Source organism: Salmo salar, chromosome ssa01 (genome assembly GCF_905237065.1).
Source record: "Salmo salar chromosome ssa01, Ssal_v3.1, whole genome shotgun sequence".
Classification (NCBI taxonomy): domain Eukaryota; kingdom Metazoa; phylum Chordata; class Actinopteri; order Salmoniformes; family Salmonidae; genus Salmo; species Salmo salar.
The window spans coordinates 7,370,523-7,379,843 of record NC_059442.1 but is presented as its reverse complement, the minus strand read 5'-3'; the positions used below and the strand labels follow the sequence as shown (position 1 = coordinate 7,379,843).

Below are 9,321 nucleotides of genomic sequence, written 5' to 3'. Positions count from 1 at the left end.
CCTAGAGGCCAGAGAGGGAGTATACGTGACAATTCAAAAATGGATTAAATAGTTTTTTCCTGCCTCATCAATCTACACACAATACCCCATAATGACAAAACAAAAAAACAAGTTAAGAAATTTGTGCAAATTTATTACAAATAAAAAAACTGAAATATCACTTTTGGTAGCGATTACAGCCTCCAGTCTTCTTGAGCATGACTCTACAAGTTTGGCACACCTGTATTTGGGGAGTTTCTCCCATTTTTCTCTGCAGGTCCTCTCAAGCTCTGTCAAACTCGATGGGGAGCGTCGCTTCACAGCTATTTTCAGGTCTCTCCAGAGATGTTCGATCAGGTTCAAGAACGGGCTCTGGCTGTCTGCTTAGGGTTGTTATCCTGTTGGAAGGTGAACCGTCGCCCAGTCTGAGGTCCTGAGCGCTCCGGAGCAGGTTTTCATCAAGGATCTCTCTCTACTTTGCTCCGTTCATCTTTCCCTCGATTTCGACTAGTCTTCCAGTCCCTTCTGCTGAAAAACATCCCCACAGCATGATGCTGCCACCTCCATTCTTCACCGTAGGGATTTAAAAATGATGAAGGCCACTGTGTTCTTGGGGACCTTCAATGCTACAGACATTTTTTGGTACCCTTCCCCAGATCTGTGCCTCGACACAATCCTGTCTCAGAGCTCTACGGACAATTCTTTCAACCTCATGGCTTGGTTTTTTGCTCTGACATGCACTGTCAACTGTGGGACCTTATATAGACAGTTGTGTGCTTTTCCAAATCATGTTCCAATCAGTTGAATTTACCACAGGTGGACTCCAATCAAGTTGTAGAAACATCTCAAGGATGATCAATGGAAACAGGATACACCTGAGCTCAATTTTGAGTCTCATAGCAAAGAGTCTGAATATTTATATAAAAAGGTATTTCAGTTGTTATTTTTAATACATTGGCAAAATGTTCTAAAAACCTGTTTTACCCTTTTTCATTGTGGGGTATTATGTGTTGATTGATGAGGAAAATGTTTTATTTAATTCATTTTACAATAAGGCTGTTACGTAACAAAATGTGGAAACAGTAAAAGGGTCTGAATACTTTCTGAATGAACTGTAGCTACCTGGACACTCTGCATTGACACGTTTTGTACTAACTTTTTTGATTCATCACATACGCTGCTGCTACTGTCTATTATCTATTCTGTTGCCTAGTCACTTTACCCCTACCTAAATGTAGATATACCTCATTTACCTCGGACCCCTGCACATCGACTCGGTACTGGTACCCCGTGGATATAGCTAAGTTATCATTACTCATTGTGTTTTTATTATCTTCCTAATATTTTTCTATTTTTCTCTATGCTTTGTTGGTAAGGCTCTGTCAGTAAACATTTCATTGTTAGTCTACACCTGATGTTTATGAAGCATATGAGAAATCCAATGTGATGTGATACAGGAGGACATGGACAACAGCGTAGAGCTAACGACTCTACAGTACACCAAACCCAATTCATTTGATTATATACACTGCTGTTTGCAACCCGATAGCAATACAGTTGAAATGGAACTGACTTATAATTAACCTCAACAGTCATAAACTATCTGTAACATTTACTGTACGCACTTTAATACCTCGGGACGGCTGGCGGGGCATATCTATCCAGGACATTCTAAACCATTTTGCTTTCGGTTTGTTGCTTTAGACTGTTGCTTTATCTCCTCTAATGGTAACAGTCAGTACTATACTCTATATGGCTAATAAGGATTTGAGGAATGTAAAATAAGCCTATATTTACAAAGCATCTCAGAGTTTGAGTGCTGATCTAGGATCTGTCCATATAGTCTCATTCATTAAGATTTAAATGGCAAACCTGATCCTAGATCCGCACTCCTACTCTGAGATGCTTTGTGGATATGGACCCTGATCCTAGATCTGTGTCTTGGAATAAATTAGGATGTCACGTCCTGACCATTGAGTGCTCTTATTTTCTATGGTAGAGTAGGTCAGGGCGTGACTGGGGGGGTTTATCTAGTTTCTTTTTTCTATGTTGTGTTCTAGTTCCTTTTTTCTATGTGGGGTTTTTGTTTGATTCCCAATTAGAGGCAGCTTGTCATCGTTGTCTCTAATTGGGGATCATATTTAAGTAGTTGTTTTTCCCCACCGGTGTGTGTGGGAGATTATTTTGAATTAGTGCATGGTGCACGGCTGTCGTCACGGTTTGTTTATAGTTTGTTTGGCTAAGTTTCACAATATAATAAAGCTGTGGAACGATGCGCACGCCGCGCCTTGGTCCGTTCCTACACACATGCGTGACATAGGATTTGTGGAAAAGCTGAAAGCTGATCCTAGAGCTCTGTCTATGAGTAACATTTGAATGCATTGCGTGAGAAGGAACTAAAGTAAATTAAATCTTATTTTGATCACTCTGTTGTTGCAGGACATGAAAACTTGCAGTTTATTCAAGGTTTAAACAGATTCTTAAGTTGGTAATTTCTGATTTGATTTCCCCTAACTAAAAATATACCAAAATATCCATTAATTATAATCCGCACAATAAATCAGATTTCCTGTTGCTGCAAGATTATTTTCCTGCTGTGAGAAACTGATACAATTAATATCTGGAGACTTATTTAAATATAAATGTTTTGTATTCAAGAAACATAACTCTTGACACAAACTACAAATCTATTCAATAAAATTAGAAAACAATCACACTGTCTGTTTTGTCAAAATGAATTGTCATCTCTGACTCTCACTCTCTTTTGACATATGACTCATTCATTCATTCATTCATCTATTTTAAAGAATAAATCATGTCTTAATCTTAGCATTGGCATTTCTCTCTCCTGTGTTTTACATACTTCCAGCTGTCTCACACGGCTCATGCCAAGCCTAGCTCTTTTTAGTGTTAGTGAATGTTTATTAAGAAGTGTCTGGTCTGAAACACCAAAAGAAAAACAGGACGGGAGGTCAGTGACAGAAAGCCACCTCATGAGTACACTACTCACCATGCATGGCCATAAGGCTAATCCATAATCAATAACATGCTATCATGTGTTTGTCTTATGTCATCTCCCGCCTCACATCCCGTGTGACACATGACTTTGCTGTGTGTCATCCTCATATTCAGTCCAAAGTTGGAGACTTTATCCTTTTATGACGCTTATATCTTCTTGTCTAGCTACATGAAGACAGAGATATAGAGGGAACAGGGACAGGCGGACGTAGGGAGTTAAACTTTAAAAGGTCTAGAGAGAAAGACAAAAGGAGAGAGAGCGGGAGAGAGAGAGGGTGATACAGGGTGACTGAATGAGCATATTCATTGTCACACGATAACATAGCAGTCTTCACTGACAACAGTAGAGCGCGCAAACCACTAGCCTAAACATGTCGGACCTGACCTACGGAGAGCAGACTAACAGGAATAATCTGACGGATCACAACATGAGCGGAGATGAACTTGTTTTCTTTGTAAATGGAAAAAAGGTAAGATTCACAACTTTTCTTTCAAGTCAACTTGATCAATAGTTGGTCAGTAAGCCACTTATAATGGTAGGTGGGCTGGTAGGGTAACACTTTACTGAGACTATGCTTAATAAAGATCTATACATTTGATAATTGTGCATTTGAAATATAATGGCTAAAGATGTTTAACACTACGGGAAATGTTTATTATCTTACTTCTTCATTCTCAGTAACTTTACTCAAATTTATCGCCATAAGAACAAATTACCTAATCATACTGTGTATATGGTTATGTGGGGAAATACAGTACCAGACAAAAGTCTGGACACACCTACTCATTCAAGGGTTTTTCCTTTATTTTTGACTATTTTCTACATTGTAGAATAATAGTGAAGATATCAACACAATGAAAAAAAACACATATGGAATCAAGTCGTAACCCCAAAAAATGTTAAACAAATCAAAATATATTTTACATTTTAGATTCTTCAAAGTAGCCACCCTTTGCCTTGATGACAGCTTTGCACACTCTTGGCATTCTCTCAACCAGCTTCAACTGGAATGCTTTTCCAAACAGTCTTGAAGGAGTTCCCACATATGCTGAGCACTTGTTGGCTGCTTTTCCTTCACTCTGCAGTCCAACTCATCCTAAACCATCTCATTTGGGTTGAGGTTGGGTATTTGTGGAGGCCAGGTCATCTGATGCAGCACTCCATCACTCTCCTTCTTGGTCAAATAGCCCTTACACAGCCAGCCTAAGCGCAAACCAGATGGAATGGCGTATCGCTGCAGAATGCTGTGGTATCCATGCTGGTTAAGTGTGCCTTGAATTCTAAATATATCACAGACAGTGTCACCATCAAAACACCCACACACCGTCACACCTCTTCCTCCTCCATGCTTCATGGTGGTAATCACATTTGCAAAGATCATCCATTCACCTCCACACCTTCACACCTCCTCCTCCATGCTTCACGGTGGGAACTACACATGCGGAGATCATCCGTTCACCTACTCTGCGTCTCACAAAGAACCGTCGGGTGGAACCAAAAATCTCTAAAGTGGACTCATCAGACCAAGGGACAGATTTCCACCGTTCTAATGTCCATTGCTTGTGTTTCTTGCCCCAAGCAAGTCTCTTCTTATTATTGGTGTCCTTTATTAATGGTTTCTTTGCAGCAATTTGACCATGAAGGGCTGATTCACGCAGTCTCCTCTGAACAGTTCATTTTGAGATGTGTCTGTTACTTGAACTCTGTGAAGCATTTATTTGAGCTGCAATTTCTGAGTCTGGTAACACGACTTAATTTATCCTCTGCAGCAGAGTAACTCTGGGTCTTCCTTTCCTGTGGTGGTCCACATGGGAGCCAGTTTCATCATAGCGCTTGATGGTTTATACGACTGCACTTGAAGACATTTTCTTGAAATTTCCCGGAATGACTGATCTTCATGTCTTAAAGTAATGATGGACTGTCATTTCCTTTTGCTTATTTGAGCTGTTCTTGATATAATATGGATTTGGTCTTTTACAAAATATGCCACCCCTACCTTGTCAAAACACAACTGATTGGCTAAAACGCATTAAGAAATTTCACAAATGAACTTTTAACAAGGGAAACCAGTTAATTGAAGCTGGTTGAGAGAATGCCAAGAGTGAGCAAAGCTGTCATCAAGGCAAAGGGTGGCTACTTCGAAGAATGTAAAATAGAAAATATATTTTGATTTTTTTAACACTTTTTTTGGTTGCTACATGATTCTATATGTGTTATTTCATAGTTTGGATGTCTTCACTATTATTCTACAATGTAGAAAATAGTAAACACCAAAGACAAATCATTGAATGAGTAGGTGTGTCCAAACTGTTGACAGGTACTGAATATTTCATATATGTGTACATGTATATCATGATATACATACTATACATGTTATCTCTCCAGATAACAGAGAAGCATGCTGATCCAGAGATGACACTGCTGACATACCTCAGGAGAAAGTGTATCCTGAAATACCACTCACACACAGCCCTGGGAAGTAGAGGTGTTGAGGGTGCTGATTTAATACCATAGCCACAGGAAGTAGAGGTGTTGAGGGTGCTGATTTAATACCATAGCCACAGGAAGTAGAGGTGTTGAGGGTGCTGATTTAACACCATAGCCACAGGAAGTAGGGGTGTTGAGGGTGCTGATTTAATACCATAGCCACAGGAAGTAGGGGTGTTGAGGGAGTTAATTTAATACCATAGCCACAGGAATTAGAGGGGTTGAGGGTGCTGATTTAATACCATATCCGCAGGAAGTAGAGGTGTTGAGGGTGCTGATTTAATACCATAGCCACAGGAAGTAGGGGTGTTGAGGGTGCTGATTTAATACCATAGCCACAGGAAGTAAAGGTGTTGAGGGTGCTGATTTAATACCATAGCCACAGGAAGTAAAGGTGTTGAGGGTGTTGATTTAATACCATAGACACAGGAATTAGAGGGGTTGAGGGTGCTGAATTAATACCATAGCCACAGGAAGTAGATGTGCTGAGGGTGCTAATTTAATACCAAAGCCCTGGGAAGTACAGTGGGGGAAAAAAGTATTTGATCCCCTGCTGATTTTGTATGTTTGCCCACTGATAAAGAAAGGATCAGTCTATAATGTTAATAGTAGGTTTATTTGAACAGTGAGAGACAGAATACCAACAAAAATATCCAGAAAAACCCATGTCAAAAATGTTATAAATTGATTTGCATTTTAATGTGGGAAATAAGTATTTGACCCCCTCTCAATCAGAAACATTTCTTGCTCCCAGGTGTCTTTTATACAGGTAACGAGCTGAGATTAGGAGCACACTCTTAAAGGGAGTGCTCCTAACCGCAGCTTGTTACCTGTAAAAAGACACCTGTCCACAGAAGCAATCAATCAATCAGATTCCAAATTCTCCACCATGGCCAAGACCAAAGAGCTCTCCAAGGATGTCAGGGACAAGATTGTAGACCTACACAAGGCTGGAATGGGCTACAAGACCATCGCCAAGCAGCTTGGTAAGAAGGTGACAACATTTGGTGCGATTATTCGCAAATGGAAGAAACACAAAAGAAATGTCAATATCCCTCAGCCTGGGGCTCCATGCAAGATCTCACCTCGTGGAGTTGCAATGATCATGAGAACGGTGAGGAATCAGCCCCGAACTACACGGGAGGATCTTGTCAATGATTTCAAGGTAGCTGGGACCATAGTCACCAAGAAAACAATTGGTAACACACTATGCCGTGAAAGACTGAAATCCTGCAGCGCCCGCAAGGTCCCCCTGCTCAAGAATACATATACATGCCCGTCTGAAGTTTGCCAATGAACCTCTGAATGATTCAGAGGACAACTGGTGAAAGTGTTGTGGTCAGATGAGACCAAAATGGAGCTCTTTGGCATCAACTCAACTCGCCGTGTTTGGAGGAGGAGGAATGCTGCCTATGACCCCAAGAACACCATCTCCACCGTCAAACATGGAGGTGGAAACATTATGCTTTGGGAAGTAGAGGTGTTGAGGGTGCTGCAGCACCCCTTGAAAAATCTAAATAGAAAAAACATATAATTACATTTTTCCTTCAGTAAAGTAGTACACTAGGCCTTTACTTGTCCTGTATTAATTAATCTAACAGACACATATAGTCTGTAGTGCTGGGTCTCTACTAGTCCTGTATTAACAGACCCATATATTCTGTTTGCGGGCAAAAAATAAAAAAAAATAGAAGAAAAAAATAAATAATAATAATATATACACTGCTCAAAAAAATAAAGGGAACACTTAAACAACACAATGTAACTCCAAGTCAATCACACTTCTGTGAAATCAAACTGTCCACTTAGGAAGCAACACTGATTGACAATAAATTTCACATGCTTTGTTGTGCAAATGGAATAGACAACATGTGGAAATTATAGGCAATTAGCAAGACACCCCCAATAAAGGAGTGGTTCTGCAGGTGGGGACCACAGACCACTTCTCAGTTCCTATGCTTCCTGGCTGATGTTTGGGTCACATTTGAATGCTGGCGGTGCTTTCACTCTAGTGGTAGCATGAGACGGAGTCTACAACCCACACAAGTGGCTCAGGTAGTGCAGCTCATCCAGGATGGCACATCAAATGCGGGCTGTGGCAAGAAGGTTTGCTGTGTCTGTCAGCGTAGTGTCCAGAGCATGGAGGCGCTACCAGGAGACAAGCCAGTACATCAGGAGATGTGGAGGAGGCCGTAGGAGGGCAACAACCCAGCAGCAGGACCGCTACCTCCGCCTTTGTCCAAGGAGGAGCAGGAGAAGCACTGCCAGAGCCCTGCAAAATGACCTCCAGCAGGCCACAAATGTGCATGTGTCTGCTCAAACGGTCAGAAACAGACTCCATGAGGGTGGTATGAGGGCCCGACGTCCACAGGTGGGGGTTGTGCTTACAGCCCAACACCGTGCAGGACGTTTGGCATTTGCCAGAGAACACCAAGATTGGCAAATTCGCCACTGGCGCCCTGTGCTCTTCACAGATGAAAGCAGGTTCACACTGAGCACGTGACAGACGTGACAGAGTCTGGAGACGCCGTGGAGAACGTTCTGCTGCCTGCAACATCCTCCAGCATGACCGGTTTGGCGGTGGGTCAGTCATGGTGTGGGGTGGCATTTCTTTGGGGGGCCGCGCAGCCCTCCATGTGCTCGCCAGAGGTAGCCTCTCGGTGCCATTAGGTACCGAGATGAGATCCTCAGACCCCTTGTGAGACCATATGCTGGTGCGGTTGGCCCTGGGTTCCTCCTAATGCAAGACAATGCTAGACCTCATGTGGCTGGAGTGTGTCAGCAGTTCCTGCAAGAGGAAGGCATTGATGCTATGGACTGGCCCGCTTGTTCCCCAGACCTGAATCCAATTGAGCACATCTGGGACATCATGTCTCGCTCCATCCACCAACGCCACGTTGCACCACAGACTGTCCAGGAGTTGGCGGATGCTTTAGTCCAGGTCTGTGAGGAGATCCCTCAGGAGACCATCCGCCACCTCATCAGGAGCATGCCCAGGCGTTGTAGGGAGGTCATACAGGCACGTGGAGGCAACACACACTACTGAGCCTCATTTTGACTTGTTTTAAGGACATTACATCAAAGTTGGATCAGCCTGTAGTGTGGTTTTCCACTTTAATTTTGAGTGGGACTCCAATTCCAGACCTCCATGGGTTGGTAAATTGGATTTCCATTGATTATTTTTGTGTGATTTTGTTGTCAGCACATTCAACTATGTAAAGAAAAAAGTATTTAATAAGATTATTTCTTTCATTCAGATCTAGGATGTGTTGTTTAAGTGTTCCCTTTATTTTTTTGAGCAGTATATATATATATATATAGTTTTATATATATATAAATCTTCTCTCTGCTATTCACACACACACACCTGATAAAAGTACATGTATGTCATTTGTTCACTTAAAATATTGAGGGGGAAAATGCCCCATTGTGCCATGCCTGCTCTGAATGTTCTGTGCTTTCAGTTGTTTGTCTTGTAGGAACTTTCACTCTCTCTGGGGTTTTATGGAGGCAGAACTTTGGACAGTTGGCTATTTGTTCTGAATAGACAGTAGACAGTATAGACAATATTTCACAACGTTCAACGGAGCAGGACGAAAATAGTGAGATATTATGTTTCTAGCTGGTCTACAGAGAGATATGACCTTTCTAGCTGGTCTACAGAGAGATTTGACCTTTCTAGCTGGTCTACAGTGAGATATGACCTTTCTAGCTGGTCTACAGAGAGATATGACCTTCTAGCTGGTCTACAGAGAGATATGACCTTTCTAGCTGGTCTACAGTGAGATATGACCTTTCTAGCTGGTCTACAGAGAGATATGACCTTTCTAGCTGGT

At 41.8% G+C, this 9,321-nt stretch overlaps 1 protein-coding gene across 1 annotated transcript in view; it reads left to right on the top strand.

Moving 5' to 3' along the window:
* Positions 1-3,155: 3,155 nt before the first annotated feature.
* The window catches only part of xdh (xanthine dehydrogenase), a 67,850-nt gene continuing 61,684 nt past the window's right edge, over positions 3,156-9,321 (top strand). Inside the window, exons 1-2 of the mRNA XM_045710233.1 lie at positions 3,156-3,467; positions 5,384-5,441. Of these exons, the coding sequence (XP_045566189.1) occupies positions 3,369-3,467; positions 5,384-5,441 (157 nt within the window). The 5' untranslated portion in view covers positions 3,156-3,368. The remainder of the gene's footprint in view (positions 3,468-5,383; positions 5,442-9,321) is intronic.